The sequence below is a fragment of the Populus trichocarpa genome, chromosome 8 (assembly GCF_000002775.5).
Source record: "Populus trichocarpa isolate Nisqually-1 chromosome 8, P.trichocarpa_v4.1, whole genome shotgun sequence".
Classification (NCBI taxonomy): domain Eukaryota; kingdom Viridiplantae; phylum Streptophyta; class Magnoliopsida; order Malpighiales; family Salicaceae; genus Populus; species Populus trichocarpa.
Window position 1 is genome coordinate 1,494,338 of NC_037292.2, and position 17,939 is coordinate 1,512,276.

The window sequence follows — 17,939 nt, forward strand, 5'->3', positions numbered from 1 at the left end:
CATAGCACCTCGTTTCGTTACATCTTCTTGATTGATTTCCTTCATTGGAATTATTGCAAAAGAGAATTTTTCGGGTTTTTCTTTCTGCTTTCAGTTTGGGTGCCGAAGACCCAAAATCTTGCAAATTGAATTGCTGATAATTTCAAAACAAGTCCACAGCATCAAAACCCTAATCTTTAATACAACAAAAACAGAGAGAATAGTAAGGAGGTCGTTTGGTGCCGTTCGGTAGGCGTTAAGAGAGAGAGGAGGGAAGGTTTTGTTTTGTATTGTCGCTGGTATTGTTCGACTAGAGCCCGCGCGCCAGCCCGTATTCCTAGACCGGAATTTCCTAACCCAGGGCAAACTGCCATAAAACAAAGATGAAGCCATTGTTCACTTTTTGATGTACTGAATAAAATTTACGAAGTAGGATACATTTTCAACCCCCATTCTTGGGCCTTTCGTTTTCTGGTTTATTCTTCTTAGCTTCTTATTTCTAATACTTTTATGTTTTAAATTATTTTTGTCCTGCATAAACTTAAGTTTTAAATTGATGTGGTGTATGAAAGCACACCATCATCTGCATATGGTTGATATATTCATGAACTGTCTTCTATTCTTGCACAAACTGAATTTCGGTTCCATCCATGCACATATTATCACTTCCTTAATTTGATGCCATACTTTAATAAGTCTATGTAAGAGTGCAATAAGTGCACTTAACTTTTTTGGTTATTGGGGATCTGCGATTCTGAATTATCTTTACTAATTACTAGATCAGTAGTTGTGCCTTGAAACATATCCTCTCTCTTCTTCTTTTCTCCCGTAATATTAATAGCAAATGCCAATAGTTTTCTTGAAATAATTATAGCTTTTCAGAATATTTGTTGAGCGGACCTACTGGTGTTCCTTTGGACATAAAATTCACTTTGCGGCTTCTAAAGGCCTTTTGGCCGCCTTTGGTGAGGCATAAAAAAACTCTGGGTGACATTGTGGTAGGAGAGTTAAGTAGTTTTCAATACCGAAGATGACTGGACTCCATTGACCAACTAAGACTTTTACATAGGTATTCTTTTTGGCAGTCGTAAGCTATTTTCACTTGTGACATGGTTTTGTTTACTGCATGCAAAGTCAACACTGAAAGTCTTAGGTTGTGGGAGAAAATTTTCAATTTTCAAAACTTCAAGCTCATTTCTTTTAATTTTATTTGAATAAGTTCTTTTTTGTGATGAAATCCTGTTTTTATGGAAATGATATATCCACTTTTTATTAGGGTTTGCAAGAGATTATATACTTTTAGAGTAAAATGTGCTCTAAAAAGTGACTTTATTAAGAGATTTATATGTAGACATACATGCACAGTTGCAGTTGCTCGCCAACATACTATGTGCATGCATGTGTGAGCTCTTGCAATTTTATTTCAGAAAACAGAAGAAAAGGTAATCTCTGTGTTCATGGCAAGCTTTTACCTTTCCCTCCTCCATATCCCTCCCCATAACCAGACCCGCTACCATAACCTGATCCAGAGCCAGAGCCAGATCCTCCTCCTCCACCACCACCTCCTCCTCCTCCTCCTCCACTTCCTTTCCCACCCTTGCCACCGCCACTTCCGCTTCCACTTCCACTTCCATAGCCTGACCCACTTCCAGATCCAGAGCCTTGACCACCACCACCACCACCTCCACTGCCGCCACCGCCACCACCACCTTCACCACCACCTATCCCACTACCTGAACCATAGCCTGAGCCGCTACCGGACCCATAGCCAGAACCTGACCCTTTGCCTCCACCACTGCCACCGCCTCCGCCTCCGCCTCTGCCTCCACCTCCTCCATGACCACCAGCACCATATCCTTCACCGCTCCCGGATCCAGACCCAGAACCATAACCTGACCCAAGTCCTGATCCAGAACCACCACCTCCTCCCTGCCCTCCACCTCCACCTCCACTGATTGCCTGCAGTGTCCTAGCAGCAAAGGTGAGGTCTACAATAAGCAAGACCAGGAAAGCAGTCACTAACACTCTTGGACTTGCCATTTCCAGATTATACTCTCACGGCTCAATGTATCTGTATGTTTATGCGTGTCAGTTGTCACTCGCTATATGAGAAACCAGGATGCTTTGTTGACTGGAAATGCTTGAAGTGGTAACCCTATATATAGGCATTGTAAAGGTAACAAGACAAGGTTTGTGAAGGTAACGAGACACGGTTTTTGAATGTTTCTTAAATTCCTAGTACCTCTCACTTGGTGATCTTGACTATTATAGAAAGGAACGTGTGCTTTGGGTTTCTGTTTTAGTGGAGGGCGTCGGTGGTGGGGTGTTGGTACTGTGGAGGACTGTCTGTTTCTGTCTATATGCAATAGAATACAAGCTTTATCCCCACCTTTTCTTTTTTTTACTTAGCCGTATCTTGTAATATTTGACTTTGGCAATGGGACTAATAGCATGCATTTCCCACTCTTTATCATTCTGTTCATATTTGAACTCCACTTTTGAGTACACGTATTAATTTTCCATGTACTGGCTGGTAGCTGTCCTGCGGTGATTTATGCTAACGATTGTCTCCTGAAGCATAAGTTTATCCGCTAACGGTAGTGATTTATGTACACAGATATCTTTCTACTCTGCGTGTATGCTAACAATGGGCTAAACTTGCACAACAAACTGGTTGTTCAGTCAATATTTCTTATTTCGGTTGCACTTTCCGTCATTGAATATAAATAGATTTGTCCTTAATTAAAAACCGCGTTCGAATGTCTGGCTTCTATTTTAAAACCTTGGTGCCTGTTCCGGTGTATGAAAGCACACCATCCTTGCATCACTGCTAGCAGAATGGTAGGCCATCTGCGTGGTTGATATACTGAACAGTCTTCTACTCTTGTACAGATTGATTTTCAGTTCCATATGCACAGATCATCACTTCCTTCAATGGCATGCATGCTTTAATAAGTCTATGTAGGAGTTCAAGAACTTTTTTTTTTTTTTTGTTATTGGGGTTCTTCTATTCTGAATTATCTTTACTAATTAATAGAGTGGTTGTGCTTTCAAACATATCCTCTGATCTCTTTTTTCTTCCACGTTTTTTCTTGAACAAAACATGTTAATAGCAAATGACAATAGCATTCAACTTTGGTGCGCTTGTTGATGAGAGCACTATCTCACTACCAAAAAATTTAGATTTAGCAACGGAATTTTTTGTTGATATTTATATTCACAGTCTATTCACGAATTTTCTAACCGGCTAACAAACAGAAATCATTCATCAGAAAACTCTCGTTGGTGATTTATGGTATGTCGGTGAGTCTGTCAATAATATTTTTACTGATGGATTAACTGACAGACAAAGCATGCAAAAAAAAATTTTATCAACTTCATTCCATTAGGATTTCCATCGATGAATATAATATATCACCGACATAAAATCCGTATGTCATTCTATCGGTGAGTTTTTTTGCCTGTCAGTATTTCCTTCAGTGAATTTGACATATAACCGTCAAATAGACCGTCTGTTATTCTGTCAGTTAGTAAACAGTAGCAGTGATATTTGCAGTAATTCTTTTTCAATTCCCTGAAATATACCAACAAAATTAGACCGTCGGTAACTCCGTTAGTAATAATTTAAAAAATATATTAAACACAAATAGAAAATAAATTAAATTAATATAAAAATCAAATATTTGTTATAAATTTAATCATTTATAAGTTCAAATACAATTAATATAGAATAGAGGCGTTGAAGGAGGAGGAGAAGAAGGGTCTTTGCTGGGACCGTGGGGCAAATAAGATAGAGCACATGTGATCTCGTCTCCATTTATAAAATCATTAAGGAATAGAAAAAAAAATTAAAAAATTAAAAAAAAAATCCAACAACATTCATACAATCAATAAAGAAAAGAAAAATTAAAAAAATTCCAACAACATTCATACAATTATTAAGAACAGAAAAATATAAAAAATGCAAACAAAAAATACACAAAAAAAAGAGAAGGAAAAAAGAATAATCTTACCTTAATGTCATAATGAGTTTTCCCAAACCTTGAGAAGAGAAAAAAATAGAAAATTATGTTAAATAACAAGAGAAGAAGAGAGGGAGAAGAGAGGAGAAGACATACCTGCATGTGGAGGAGAAGAGAATAGGTGGAGGAGAGAAGCAGAGAGAGAAATGAAAGAAAGATGAAGATTTGGGAGGAGGAGAGAAGAAGTTGTTGGGGAAGAGATAAGAAGAGAAATGTGCTTTTAATTTAGATCTTTTACCAACGGTGTTTCTGACGACCAATTAAATATTAAAATTTTTAATTTTTTTGTCGATGTATCTATCTGTAAAGTCTAATTCAAAATTTCAATTTAATCAAATATTTTAAGAAACACGCCAAGCATTAACGATGTCTTTACCGTCAGAAAATTAAAAATTAATATTTTAATTTTTATGTCAGTGTTTCTGTCTGTAATGTCTAATTGACATTTTCAATTTAATTGAAAATTTTCAGAAACCCGCCAACTATCACCGACCACTTTTAAGTCTGCCAATGATCTTGTGTGCACTGAACAGTAATAAACAGTGCAAGTGAGAAGTGAACAGTATCTTAGCTCTCGGGAAAATATCGACATACATTACCTATCGATGATCCCGTATGTACTAAACAGTAATAAAAGGTGCAAGAGAAAAGTGAACAACACCTTATCTCTCAGGAAAATATTGGAGTACATTAACCGTTGGTGATCCCGTACATACTAAACAATAATATACAACGCAAGTGAGAAGTGAACACTACCTTAGCTCTCGGAAAAATACCACATGCTATTTTCTGTCGGTGATCCTATATGTATTGAACACAATTAGCAGTACAATTGAGAGGTGAAAAGCTCCAATGCTCTCTGCAATATACCAACGATCTTAATTTGTCACTGTATATGTTGGTATTTTGAAGTTTGTCGGTATTTTTATCAGTGTAAATGACATATCATCGTACTTTTTGTTTTTTTTTTTCATTCTATCTTTTCCCACTATAATTTATTCAGTATATATCGATGGAATATTTTCATCGAAGTTTACTGATGGATACTGCAAAGACACATTCAGTCGGAAAAATTCACTGCAAGTGACCAACATAAATATTTTGTTGGTGTGTCCATTTGCCAATTTTCTGGTAGTGTCTATGATATCAAAATTAGCAGCATGCTTCACATGTTTTCCTAAAAAATAAGATATAAATTAATGTCAATAAATTGTTGTAGTATCACACTTATCTAGCTTACAATGTACTTCTCAATCCCATATTCTACTCTCCAGAATATCTGGAAAATCTTAGGCCACAAACACCCGCTAACTCACCATCCAAAATTGTCCAATATTTGCATAGCATGCTTGCTTTCAATAATAGCTACCTAGCCATCATATCCTCGACCAAAATAGAAATGGGCTATCGTCAATTTCTGACTATCAAGTAATGTGAATGAACCGCAACTTCTAAGCACTTGTGCATTTGGAATTCACAAATAGATTGGGTGTATAATTCGTTATTTATTATGGCGACATTTGTCAACAATGGCTGGCTGAAGGTGCTCTCGAATGTTCCTCTCCAATATCAGATTGGATGTTATAGAATACTTGTTCAACGCACTACTAGGGAGATAAAATTGGTATGGTGGAGTTTTGGCCGGTGATATGGAAGAACTGGAAGTCATTATCATGTTATTAGTGGCAAACATTATGTGCATGTGCTCTTCAGCTCTTGGTTACCTGGTCATTTATATTTTACCCACTCCAATAACGAATGTGATCTGGAAATTCTCTTCATGGATATGCACAAATTATTTATAGTATCATCAGCCACAATTAATTTCCCATTGATCAAGGATTGGCAATTGACATAGGGGGAGAGTAATAGGGTAGCGTACAATAAACATACATTACCAGCTAGCAGGTTATCTGCTGTTGGTTATAAGACTCCGTGTTGGCCATTTCCTTTTTTTCGCAGAAAGAAACAAAGAAGAAAATAGAAAAAAGACTTGTTTTAGTTTAATGCATCATCAACCGTTCATTGCAACGTAAAAGCTCTTACATTTGGGAGCTGACGTTGCTACAACAAAAAAATACAAAATTTAAGAATGGCACTTGTTAAGGATTTTTAACTACATAACCAGCAGTATGTCAAACAATGGCTTCAGTCCAACAATCAATTTGATGCCTTACGTTCAAATATTCAATTTGTTCTACCAAAATCCTGTGTCTTTTCAGTTTGATCGTTTACTCAGCAAGTTTGGATCAGTTAATCCACTGGATCCAGCTTGAGAGGAAGTCTTGAAGATTACAAAGCAGTTGTAGATCCTTACTGATACTGAAAATTAATGGTGTAAATACTATGATTAATGGAGCAGATACTGCAGTATTTGAAGGAAATATTCAAGATTCTGTAGTAATTACATTACCTTATATATGTTGTGTATATTATCTAGTTTAGATGATCATGTAATTATTATTTATTTTCCATGTTAGAAACTAATTCTAGTGCATATATATACTTGTAACTCTGTCGTTAGTAATGTTATGATTGAGAGATTATACCTTTCTAAATTTCTACACAATCCAATAGGGAAAACAAAGCTGAAGATATCCACCTGCTTACAAGTTCAATGCCAAAAAGTGCCTTAATTAATCCACTCTGGCATAGCACCTCGTTTCGTTACATCTTCTTGATTGATTTCCTTCATTGGAATTATTGCAAAAGAGAATTTTTCGGGTTTTTCTTTCTGCTTTCAGTTTGGGTGCCGAAGACCCAAAATCTTGCAAATTGAATTGCTGATAATTTCAAAACAAGTCCACAGCATCAAAACCCTAATCTTTAATACAACAAAAACAGAGAGAATAGTAAGGAGGTCGTTTGGTGCCGTTCGGTAGGCGTTAAGAGAGAGAGGAGGGAAGGTTTTGTTTTGTATTGTCGCTGGTATTGTTCGACTAGAGCCCGCGCGCCAGCCCGTATTCTTAGACCGGAATTTCCTAACCCAGGGCAAACTGCCATAAAACAAAACAAAGGAAAACGGAAGGGGAGAGAGAGAGAGAGAGAGAGAGTGTGTGTTGGGAGATTTCAGTGGAAAGTCAAGATATTTCGTATATCTATTATAACGGTAAGGAAGTCACGCGTGATTGTTAAGCTGACGCGGGCGGGGATTTTATTTAATTTATAATTGGGCTTAATGGGCCAGTTTTAAACTTTAAGTGGGCTCGTGTGTATTAATTAACTCCAAGCCCGTATTTGTAAGCCCTTTAAAGTCTCTACGGTGTGCGCCCTCCCTCTCATAAAAGCAAAAAAAACTTTAACGATGTTCGAGTCCTGTGGTTGTTCATATAATGACCACTGGAAGCTTACATGGTCGTTAACTTTAGGGTCCGTGGAATTAGTCGAGGTGCACGCAAGCTGGCCCGGACACCCACATTAAACTAAAAAAAAACAAAAAAACTTTAACGATAAATTTCGATCACAGATTTACAATGTGATGATTGCTACTTTTATAACAATTAACATTAAGCTATGAAATCATTTCAGGATTGTAACATTCTATGGAAAAAAAATGTTTACAAGAATTCTGATCAGTAATTACGCCGTTATTTACCTATCAAAATGAGATAGACCCTTGCTATAAAATGATTGGAGAACATTCATGTATTCTGGGTAAATTAAAAGCAACTAGATTAGCAATAACAAATTAGTGACTGAAGACAAGGACAAGGTGAGGTGATTCCCAAAAATAGGTGTTAGGTTCTTCTTATGTGGATCGTTAAATTTGGAAAGGGAGGAATAAGAGCTTGCAAGAGGCTTTTTCAAGACTTGAATGCTCTTATGGTAATTTCTTTTATCGTTTTTTTTTCAGAAAGTTTATAGCTTGTGGAGATTTTTAGTTCTATTTAAGAATAGCAGTTGAGGTAACTTGACATGAACTTTTATGTCCACAGGCTGTTGCACTGGTTAGATTATGTGAGAAGTGAATATTTGACTGAATGTCTGGCTTTGTAACAGGACTGCAAAAGTTATGTTTTGATTTGTGTATAGTGTGTTGAGTTAAGCTGTTGTTGTTTTATCGCTCTCGTTTTGGCTGCGGCTTTATGTTCTGAGGTGTAACGAGGCTAAAGAGTTATGGTCATGCTAGCAGAGAAGGTGAGGCAGAGGCTTTTGCCGGGCTCGAGCTCTCAAAGTAGTTATGGGGATGATGAGGAAATGGATTCCAAAGAAGAGATGAAAGATTGGCTGTTGAGTGTTGGTATCATATCTCCAGTAACAAAAGAGTCTGCAGGTGCCATGTATCATCAACAACTGTCCTGTAAGGTCAAGTCTGTTTTGTTGACTCTCTGTGTATTTCTCATGGCTAATTGTTTGATAAGAGAGATTTAGATGGATATTCTTAGTATTACTTGCTTTTGTATGCTGAGTAAATTCTCATGTTAAATGGATCCTCTTTTACTTAATTTTCTTCCCTCGAAGAGAATCTCAATCTCTCTTTGTTTTTGCTCAGTTGGCAGATTTTGTCAGATTTCCTCTAAAGAAAGCTGGAGGAGTGATCAATCAATCTTGTATGGACTCCCCAACCGTGCTCGCACAGGTTTGTTTGATGTCATGAGCATTCCTCGTTTTACTGAGTATTACTTCAATCCATATTGAACTTTTGATTCCTTGGCAGCTCTCACTGGTGCTAATAGACCCTTTATTCTTTTTGTACGTGTTCTGCATACAGTTGATCTCACCTGAGGATTGGTTGCGAGCACGTTCTCTTTGGGAGAAGTTTGATGTGTATGCATGATACTATCTTCAACTAATCTGGAATTATGATTGTTTGTCTTGAGATCCAAAAGATGGATTATCTTTGCGACTTTCAACTTATTCATAAGATTGTACTTGAGCTGCTATAGACAAATATATCACGCAAGTCACTACCAACTGGCAATAAAATAAACTGATTGTTGGTTTTATTGATGGGTATAAGATATGTTCTTTGTGGAAGAACTTGTAGTGTTGTAACACATTATATAAGAGAGCTAGTTGATGATTAGTATTAAGACAGATATCCGATAAATTTGACAACAGCTTGGGCAGCATTGCGAGCTGCTAAGGGTCCAAATGTCTGGATTGCATTCTGTCCGGTCTGTCCTCCAGCTAAATCTGATAGCCCTCTGATGACAATCACAGGATACCCGTTTGACAAGCTTGTCTGGGAAACCACCATAAGTTGTTAGAATATTTTGAAGAGCAAAATACAATTGTCGACTGTAAGAGTCAGGTTTGAAAATGCAAGCATCTTAGACAATTTAATAAACTTCAACAATGTCAGGCCACTCAAATTGGGTAGATTCAATCCTCCAAAACCTAAATCTTTCATTGCATTTCTAAGGCCCTAATCGCTTGCTATTATGCAGCACAGTTGGTCTGAACACAAGTTGAGAAGGTGCTCTCATAATGCATATTATGTTCTTTGCCTCATGTAGACATCGGAATGCAAGGAGATAGAGACACAGAAAAGAGAAGAAAAATGAACTATTAAAACTGAAGAGCAAGCCGAGGAATCTTACCATAACTACAGCAGAACTCTCCATATCCACTGATGAAACAGCATAAGTTTGATAAAGGAAATCCCTGTAAGCTGCGTTGTCCACAAAAATATTGGCTGTTGAACCCCTGAGGCCAACAACTAGCTTAGGCTTTCGAGAAAGGCACACACTTGAATTCACACACCTTTCCAGTTCCATCCCCTGGAGTATATCAGGATTGAAAAATTCATCAAAACTGGAAAATATATATATATATATAGAAAAGGAAGCAACATTCACAAATCAAGATAATTAACCTCCAAGCCAGCGGCAAGCTGAAGCCATTGTTCGCTTATTTGTGCCCAAAATAGTGGTATGGCAGTATTAGGCTTCCCTGACTCAGAAAAGAACTGCTCATAACTATATCCAATCTTTCCCAACAGATTCATCCCATCTCCTTTTGGTACGTTGTAGCTTCCAAAGTCCAATTCAGCAATATCATTGGTGGGCAATGTTCCATTAGGATTCTGTCAAGGGTATACTTTTTTTATAAAGAACAAAATAACATGAAAAAGATGGAGAACAGGCATGGACGAATTTGTACCAGCCAATCCCAAATGCCAGTGTGAGCAAACTGTTTGGGGATCGTAACATCTCCAATGGACATGGAATTGTTTACGTTTCCAGCAATGCCAAAATGGACTATTCCTGTTATATCAAACATGTCCAGCATTTGTTGTGTTGCTGCAGCTGCATTGACCTAAAAGAGCCAAAAAAAACCTTGATTAAATAAGCTTGAAAATTCATGTTAGAGGAAGAATGGCATTTCCTGATCATATTCAAAATCTCCCCTTCTAGGACCCTACATCAGATTATGTGAAAAAGATAGGAAAAGCTTTTATTACCCACTGATCTGTGTGAATTTAAACTGGAATGATTTTAAGGACAAGTGGTTCGTGTTATGACTAACTTGCTTTCCCCTAATAAGATTTAAGAAGCTCTATGATGCCATTTTGACATATCAGCCACAGAAGTTTTCACCTAAAATATATGCATCAGAAGTAATTAGTATCTTTGCTTACCATTCCAACCCCACATCGCACGTAGAGAACTTTCTTCCCCTGAACCTTTCCGACCCGGAACCGCCGTCCTGCAACAAACAACCACAATTAATTTGCTATACAAGCTTGAAGAGCTCAACTGTCTACAGGCATCTAATGTCCAATGAGATCGCATCACAGACATCACCTGAGAGATCCACAAAAGGATGCTTCCCATCAGGCTTAAAGGCCTTAGATGCAAAAAAGGCATTCTCCTCCGGTGGATAAACAGTAATTATGCCAACGTAAGGCCCTTTTCTGTTCACTTCTTTGATGATATTCAAAGACTTTAATCTGTTTGATGGAATAGCTGATGCATTTACAAATATTAAAACCAGGGTCAGAAATAGTAGCGCAACTAATTGTTCTGCAGCCATGTTTGTGGTTCATCAGCTTATGGGAAAAACCATACTTGTAACCCCAACTGGTCACACATCCAGCCAGCAGATTTTTAAATATAAGTTCAGTTAGTCAGAGAGGCCGGCTTAAATAATATATTAAAGATTCCTGTTATGACGATACTGGCTTTCTTGCATGACAATCCATGGCCAGTCTTTCATGTGGACTTTGAGTGGCCAATAAGATAACGTGGAGCAGGAAAAAGAAATTTAATTGCTAATCAAGAATCCGTTTATGATATTCATTTTTCTAATTAAGTTGAAGAATGACGATCCTTTCAGATTTAGAATAAGTCAACGATTTCGACGAACGAAAGGAGTGATAATTATTTAATTACAGGCTGACTCACTCACTCACTTAACTATTTGTTCAAAAATTCCACAGCTTACCTTAAGCATCCGTTTACTTTCGAAAATATTTCATTTTCAGCTGGTATTAAGTAAAGGGCTAAGTTCCAGGAAATTTCCCTCTTGGGTATATGTTGTTTTTAATTTTCAACCTGCATTATTTCTGCAGACACGGCACAGAAATGAGAGCTTCCAGGAACCATAGCATTCTCCAAATTAATATAACAGGAAAAAAGAACATCCTGATCTACGCAATTGTGAAAAGCATCATTCTTTGTCCTTCCAAACCAGTATTTAATAATGTAGAGACATTATGCTCAAAAAAAAATCCAGTGCCAGATCCTTTCATCCTTGGCAGGAGGTTATATAAATTATGGAGGAGGAGGGTCTAGCCCGACTGTCCATATCAGGCCTTGATAAGACAGAAAAAAAAACACGAACTGTTTATCACAAAATAAAATGGCTTGCATCCTCAATCATACATTACAAGATGTGAGAATACTGTAATTATCGTGAACCCTTTATTTAAGAGTTCTTACAGCTTTGCATCACTGATTGACATCAAAATCTTTCCTTTTCAGATATGTTTCCAAGGAAGTTTATTCTGCTGCACTAAATCAGCTAGGATATGCTGGAGAACTTCTAAGAAAGACAGTTATTTAACTTGTCACTCATATTTCTTATTATTGCAACTGACCAATGCGAAACAATGCTTTAAAGCATAACTCTATCGAGAATTATATCCCGGTAGCTTGCTGATAAATTTAAGAACAGCCTTGGCAGTATTCAGAGCTGCAAGCGAACCATATGTGTCCATTGCATTCTCTCCTGATTGTCCTCCAGCTAAATCTGACATCCCTCTGATGACAATCACAGGGATACCATTTGACAAGCAAGTCTGGAATAGCAATAGTATTAGTTTCTTCAGTTGATAATGAAACAACCTGTTGGATCTTGTAATTTCAGAATAGATAGCCAGGATTTGAACAAGGTTCAAATTCAATACAATGAATATGTTTATGCTGATGCTGATGCTTATCAACCTAATCAAAACTTGCTACATTCAACACCGAATGGAAAAATAAAGAACATATTAATTAATTAAGATCAAAGGGAAGAAAAACTTGCCATCACTACAGCAGAGCTCTCCATATCAGCTGATGAAACCCCAAAAGCCTTATAAAGGAAATCCCTGTAAGCTGCGTTGTCCACGAAAATGTCTGCGGTTGAGCCCTTGAGCCCAACAACTAGCTTGGGCTTTTGTGGAAGGCACAAGCTTGAATTAACACACTTCTCCAGTTCCATCCCCTGAAGAAGATTGAACGATACATTGAAACTAATCTGTAAGAGAGGCTTTTGTAGGAAATTGTGTATCAAATAGCAAAGAGTAGCCTGCATTTTATCTTAGCTATAACTTTGAGGAAAGAAATATTAGCAAATTGGAAAAATCTGAGAGACGGGATATGTATGTCTAACCTCCAAACTAGAAGCGAGCTTAAGCCAATGCTGACTCACTCCTGCCCAAAACAGGGTCGTAGCATCATTAGGCTCCCTTGACACTGAAAATAACTGCTCGGGACTGTAACTGAGTTTTCCTAACAGATTCACACCATCTCCTTTAGGCACATTATATTTTCCAACCTCTAATTGAGCGACATCATCAGGGTCCACAGTTCCTTTTGGGTTCTACAAATCACAAAATTCTGTATACGTGAAGTTGAAAATATGATTGAAAGAGGTCAAAACTACAGCGTAAGAATATTTATGAATTCACACCAGCCAATTCCAAAGGCCAGTATTAGCAAACTGTTTGGGGATGCTAACATCTCCAATGGACATAGAATTGTTGATATTGCCAGAAATCCCAAAATGGACAATCCCGGCTACATCAAACAGATCCAGCATTTGTTGTGTCACCGCAGCAGCATTGACCTGATTGAACCAGCAGCACATTTAAATCAGCTCGAGGGTGCCAACGTGTTCAGTAAACATTGCCATGTTTCTTCTGCAGCTATGAATTTTCTAGTCTAACAAGCTCTCCTGTACTATACTGAATTTTTTTTTTTCTTTTGGAGACGTGCCATATAACTTCAAACTTGATGCATTAATTGGAGTGAATAAAAGAAAATGATTTACCATTCCAATCCCACATCTCACATAGATGACTTTCTTCCCGTAGATTGTTCCGACTCGATATCTTCGCCCTTCAGTACCACATTGTCATTCTAACTTGCAGAACAAATGTATTCCATCAACAATGCATTTATATAAGAAAAGAACCCACATACCTGACAGGTTCACGAAAGGGTGCTCAGGATTAGGCTTGAAATCCGCAGTCCCTAAAAAGGCATTCTCTTCTGGTGGAAACACAGTGAGGAGACCAATATAAGGCCCTTTGCTGTTAACTTGCTTTATTAGTTTCAAAGAATTTATCTTCTTTGATGGTATAGCTGACACAGATACAACCAACAAACAAGTCAAGACTACCGATGCAAAATATGGTAGTGTTACAAGTTTTGCTGCCATGGTTGAGTTTAGCTTGTAAGCCTTATATGTGAATTGCCTATATATAGGCTGCTTAATTAAGTTTAAAATTTTGAAATTTTTTTAAATAATATATTTTTTTAGTATTTTTAGATAGTTCCGATACATTGATATCAAAAATAATTTTTAAAAAATATAAAAAATATTATTTTGATATATTTTTAAATGAAAAGCAATACTAACTACACTCTCAAATACAAAATTACTTAATTACATATTGTTTTAGTGATTCAAAGTGTGTATATAGTTTTAGTGATTTTTTTAAAGTGTTTTTTATTTGAAAATATATTAAAATAATATATTTTTATCTTTTAAATTTTAATTTTGACATCATAACGTTATGAATATCTGAAAATATTTATAAAATTAATTTAAAATAAAAAAATTATAAATTTTTAAAAATACTTTTAAAACACTAAAACAAACAAAAAAAATTGATCTGCATCTAAATCATATAAATTTTTTTTTGAAAAAAAGTGGTTCAGAGCTGACAACAAAAGTGAAAAAAGAAAAGGACAAGGTAAATTGTAGCTATTAGACATGATCGGAATAAAATCTTGAATATGTAGATTTCTGATATGACTAAGGGCTAATAACTGGTTGGCATTTTAATCGCATTAAGCTTTATAGAAAAAAGAGTGGTTCACGTAGAGTTGACAGCAAAAGTGAAAAGATAAATTTACAAGGCAAATCATATTTATCAAGATGATCCAAATAAATGTTTCGTATTTTAATCACATGATTTTTTTTATATATAAAAAAAAAAACGGTCCGCATGGTAAACAACAGTTAAAAAAAATTACTAGACAAATCATAGTTATAATATATGATTTAAATGAGATTCTAAATATGTGGACTACTAATATGATTAAGAGCCGATAATTAGTCCCTATTTTAATCCCAAGGAGTTTTTTAGAAAAGGGTGGTTCAGCAAAAATGGGAAAAAAAATTGACAAAGAAGAGCCATTTATTTTTGTATTTTAAAAGTAATTTTAAAAAAATTACTTTTTTTAATTTTTTTATTTTAAATAAATTTTTTTATATTTTTAGATTATTTTCATGTGTTAATGTAAAAAAAATATTTTTTTAATATTTCTTTAAAGAAAATATTTTGTAAACTAACTACTCACCGCTGTGTTTAAGATTACTCGTGATCAAATTGATTTTTACAGGGTGGATAAGAATCTGGGTAGTTAAGGTTTCACTATCTTATTACTTATTCTAATGTCTCTTTCTTCTTTAAATGCAGTTTTAAAAGAGATTGAATGAGGGGCTTAAACTGGAGTTCATGATATTAAAGTTTTACCTAACGGCTTCAAGACACTGCGATGGATATTAAAGTTTACTTTACATAGATTATGAGTTTGGCTATGTTATCAATGAAATATTTTAAAAATATATTTAAAAAAAATTAAATCAAATTTTATTTTTATCAGTTTGAATCAATCCATACATGGTTTAATTTTTTTACTAGAAAAACATCTGCAATACTTGAATTTTTTTTTTTACTTCAAAATATATTTAATTCAACCTCAGCATAACATAGGCTATACATCTAATTATTTACCTAATATTTATTTTTAGTTTTCACGAAAAATATCCGGCTAGTGCATCAACTTTTAAAAAAAATTTCAATCAATTGTTGCAAGCAAATTACTTCTTCCATTTCTGAATCATTGATTGATATAAAAATCTGGGCTTGTAGAATGTGTCCCAGATGAAGTTTGTTCCTGCTGCTTCAAATCTGCTGAAGAACCCCTAAAGATGTCTCCTTTGTCTATTAGTTGTTAAAACTCTAATTTCATGGTATGATGACACATTAATGAGAAACTACATGTAATGCTGCTGCAATGGAGAGTTGTATCCTGGTAGCTTGCTGATAAATTCAAGAACAGCTTTAGCAGCATTGAGGGCTGCAAGTGAACCAAATGTGTGGATTGCATTGTCTCCTGATTCTGCTCCAGCTAAATCTGACAGCCCTCGGATGACAATCACAGGAAAGCCATTTGACAAGCATGTCTGAAAAAGCAAGTTCCGTCAGTATGATCTTTGTTGATCATGAAATTAATTGTTCGAATCTTAGCACCTTCAGAAGCTTTGGATCTTAATTACAATGTGAAAAAGAAAAGTACAAGTCCATTTAACTGTGCTGGTTATCAGAAGGAGGATTCAGATAAGTTAACTTGCCATTACTACAGCAGAACTTTCCATGTCTGATGATGAAACCTCAAAAGTTTGAAAGAGGAAATCTCTGTAAGCTGCATTGTCCAAAAAGATGTTGGACGTCGCGCCCTTGAGCCCAACAACTAGCTTAGGCTTCTCTGGAAGGCACAAGCTTGAATTAACACACTTCTCCAGTTCCATCCCCTGAAGAGTTATAAATTGCAAGTGTAATCTACTACAGAAGAGGCTTCTGTAGGAAATTGTGAAAGAAGCATTAAAGAGCAGCCAGCAAATTTCCTTAATAGTGACTTTCAAGAAAGTAAAATTAGCAGATGGTGAAAACTGAGGGGCTGGATTTGAATGTCTAACCTCAAGGCTCCTAGCAAGTTGAAGCCATTGCTGACTTACTTCCATCCACCACAATGAAACAGCAGTGTTAGGCTCCCTTGACACAGAAAAGAGCTGCTCAGTGCTGTATCCAATCTGCCCCAGTAGATTCACGCCATCACCTTCAGGTACATTGTAGCTTCCAACCTCCAAGTAAGCCACATCGGCCGGGTCCATAGTTCCATTCGGGTTCTATCAATCGCAAAGGTCTGTGTGCGTAAGCTGCAATTGGATAGGGACAACAGAAATAACAACACATTAAAGATTGAAAGTTTTCAAAAATTTTGAACTTGTACCAGCCAGTTCCAAAGGCCAGTGTGAGCAAATTGTTTGGGAATGGTAACATCCCCAATCGACATAGAATCATTCACATTGCCAGAAATTCCAAAATGAACAATCCCAGTTACGTCAAACAGATCCAGCATTTGTTGTGTTACCGCAGCAGCGTTTGTCTGATCGAGTCAGAACCAAACTTAAATCAGTTTGTGAAGGGAAATACAGTTATGAATCTTCAGTCTAAGAGTACACAAAAAACAGAACTCAAAGCATCAAGTGGGGTGAAAAGATAATATTGGCTTACCATTCCAACCCCACATCTCACGAAAACGACTTTCTTCCCATTGATTTTTCCCACTCGATACCTTCGCCCTTCAACATCATAATTACTGTCATTTAACAGAACAAACTACAATCAACTGTAATCAAAGTATCTAGCATCCATTCCTAAGAAAGAATACCTGCCTGAGAGATCCACAAAAGGGTGTTTAGCATCTGGCTTAAACGCCCCAGATCTGAAAAATGCCTCTTCTTCTGGTGAATACACAGTTATGAGACCAATAAAAGGCCCTTTGCGGTTGAGTTGTTTGATTGTGCTAAAAGAACCTCTCCTCCTCTTTGATGGTATGGCTGACACAGACATAACCAGAAAAGAAACAAAAACCAGCACTACAAAACACCGTGCAGCCATGGTTGAGTTCATTACTATTTGCTTGAATGAAAAGACGTATATATATGCTCGGTCAACGCTTCCATCGATCTGGTAGATATATTTTTTTTATTTCTTGCCTCGTGATTCATTTTCTGGTGTTCCATATTGATTGATTGATTGATTTATTTATTTAGAAAAGAAAGAAATGTAAATTCACATGAAGTTGACAGCCCAAGTGGGAGCTTTTAAAAATAGACAAGATCAGGGTCCTATCTCTTGACAGGACCAGAGAGGCAGAGAAGACAATAATTAGCATAATATCCTATTATTAAATGTTTTTGAGCTTAAATTCTCATCTTCATGTATGGATCTGCATGCCATCTTCTTGTTGTTGCTATATTTTATCTGCAAAAAATGTTAATTAATGTAAAACAACGAAAATAATCTGACTTCTTGTTTCGCCTGAGAGTAAATCGGAGACTACAAGTGATTTCGAGCTGCCGACGATGCATATCTGGCAGTTACTTATCATAAACAGAACAAGACAAGGCTTAAGCTCTTAAAAGCTA

The 17,939-nt window shown here is 36.3% G+C and overlaps 3 protein-coding genes across 11 annotated transcripts in view; all 3 read right to left on the reverse strand.

Moving 5' to 3' along the window:
• LOC18101321 (glycine-rich cell wall structural protein 2) overlaps nt 1-2,427 on the reverse strand; it is a 38,282-nt gene extending 35,855 nt beyond the window's left edge. Inside the window, exon 1 of one of the 4 annotated variants that reach the window (XM_052455061.1) lies at nt 1,536-2,427. In XM_052455061.1, the coding sequence (XP_052311021.1) occupies nt 1,536-2,019 (484 nt within the window). In that variant the 5' untranslated portion in view covers nt 2,020-2,427. The remainder of the gene's footprint in view (nt 1-1,535) is intronic. The other 3 variants (XM_052455059.1, XM_052455060.1, XM_052455058.1) reach the window with 3 other exon arrangements.
• A 6,495-nt stretch (nt 2,428-8,922) lies between these two features.
• LOC18101326 (bark storage protein A) lies at nt 8,923-17,892 on the reverse strand. 6 transcript variants are annotated; one of them, XM_024607146.2, is made up of 6 exons: nt 17,180-17,657; nt 17,023-17,107; nt 10,107-10,262; nt 9,820-10,029; nt 9,545-9,724; nt 8,923-9,186 (listed from the first exon to the last, which is right to left on the reverse strand). In XM_024607146.2, exons 1-6 carry the CDS (start codon nt 17,419-17,421, stop codon nt 9,031-9,033), a joined length of 1,029 nt encoding a protein of 342 aa, XP_024462914.1. In that variant the 5' UTR covers nt 17,422-17,657; the 3' UTR covers nt 8,923-9,030. The 6 variants fall into 6 exon arrangements, with proteins under 6 accessions (XP_024462914.1, XP_006379490.1, XP_024462913.1 ...); XM_006379428.3 differs by lacking the exons at nt 17,023-17,107; nt 17,180-17,657 and adding exons at nt 10,585-10,652; nt 10,751-11,034; XM_024607145.2 differs by lacking the exons at nt 8,923-9,186; nt 9,545-9,724; nt 9,820-10,029; nt 10,107-10,262 and adding exons at nt 15,532-15,911; nt 16,080-16,259; nt 16,425-16,634; nt 16,739-16,894 and having other exon boundaries at nt 17,023-17,090; nt 17,184-17,892.
• Nucleotides 11,670-13,875, reverse strand: LOC18101327 (bark storage protein A). The gene is made up of 6 exons (XM_006379429.3): nt 13,637-13,875; nt 13,485-13,552; nt 13,125-13,280; nt 12,825-13,034; nt 12,477-12,656; nt 11,670-12,246 (listed from the first exon to the last, which is right to left on the reverse strand). The coding sequence occupies exons 1-6, from the start codon at nt 13,872-13,874 to the stop codon at nt 12,076-12,078; spliced, it is 1,023 nt and encodes a 340-aa protein (XP_006379491.1). The 5' UTR covers nt 13,875; the 3' UTR covers nt 11,670-12,075.
• Nucleotides 17,893-17,939: the final 47 nt, after the last annotated feature.

What these genes read in the sequence shown, in the direction of transcription:
- LOC18101327 (XM_006379429.3), bottom strand. Translation starts at nt 13,874, where the DNA reads ATGGCAGCAAAACTTGTAACACTACCATATTTTGCATCGGTAGTCTTG. An exon ending in CCCTTTCGTGAACCTGTCAG is followed by an intron (nt 13,553 to 13,636) that starts GTATGTGGGTTC and finishes GTGGTACTGAAG; the next exon opens with GGCGAAGATATCGAGTCGGA. An exon ending in CTGGCCTTTGGAATTGGCTG is followed by an intron (nt 13,035 to 13,124) that starts GTGTGAATTCAT and finishes TGTGATTTGTAG; the next exon opens with AACCCAAAAGGAACTGTGGA.
- LOC18101326 (XM_024607144.2), bottom strand. Translation starts at nt 17,421, where the DNA reads ATGAACTCAACCATGGCTGCACGGTGTTTTGTAGTGCTGGTTTTTGTT. An exon ending in CTGGCCTTTGGAACTGGCTG is followed by an intron (nt 16,635 to 16,738) that starts GTACAAGTTCAA and finishes TGCGATTGATAG; the next exon opens with AACCCGAATGGAACTATGGA. An exon ending in AAAGTTCTGCTGTAGTAATG is followed by an intron (nt 15,912 to 16,079) that starts GCAAGTTAACTT and finishes TTGCTTTTTCAG; the next exon opens with ACATGCTTGTCAAATGGCTT.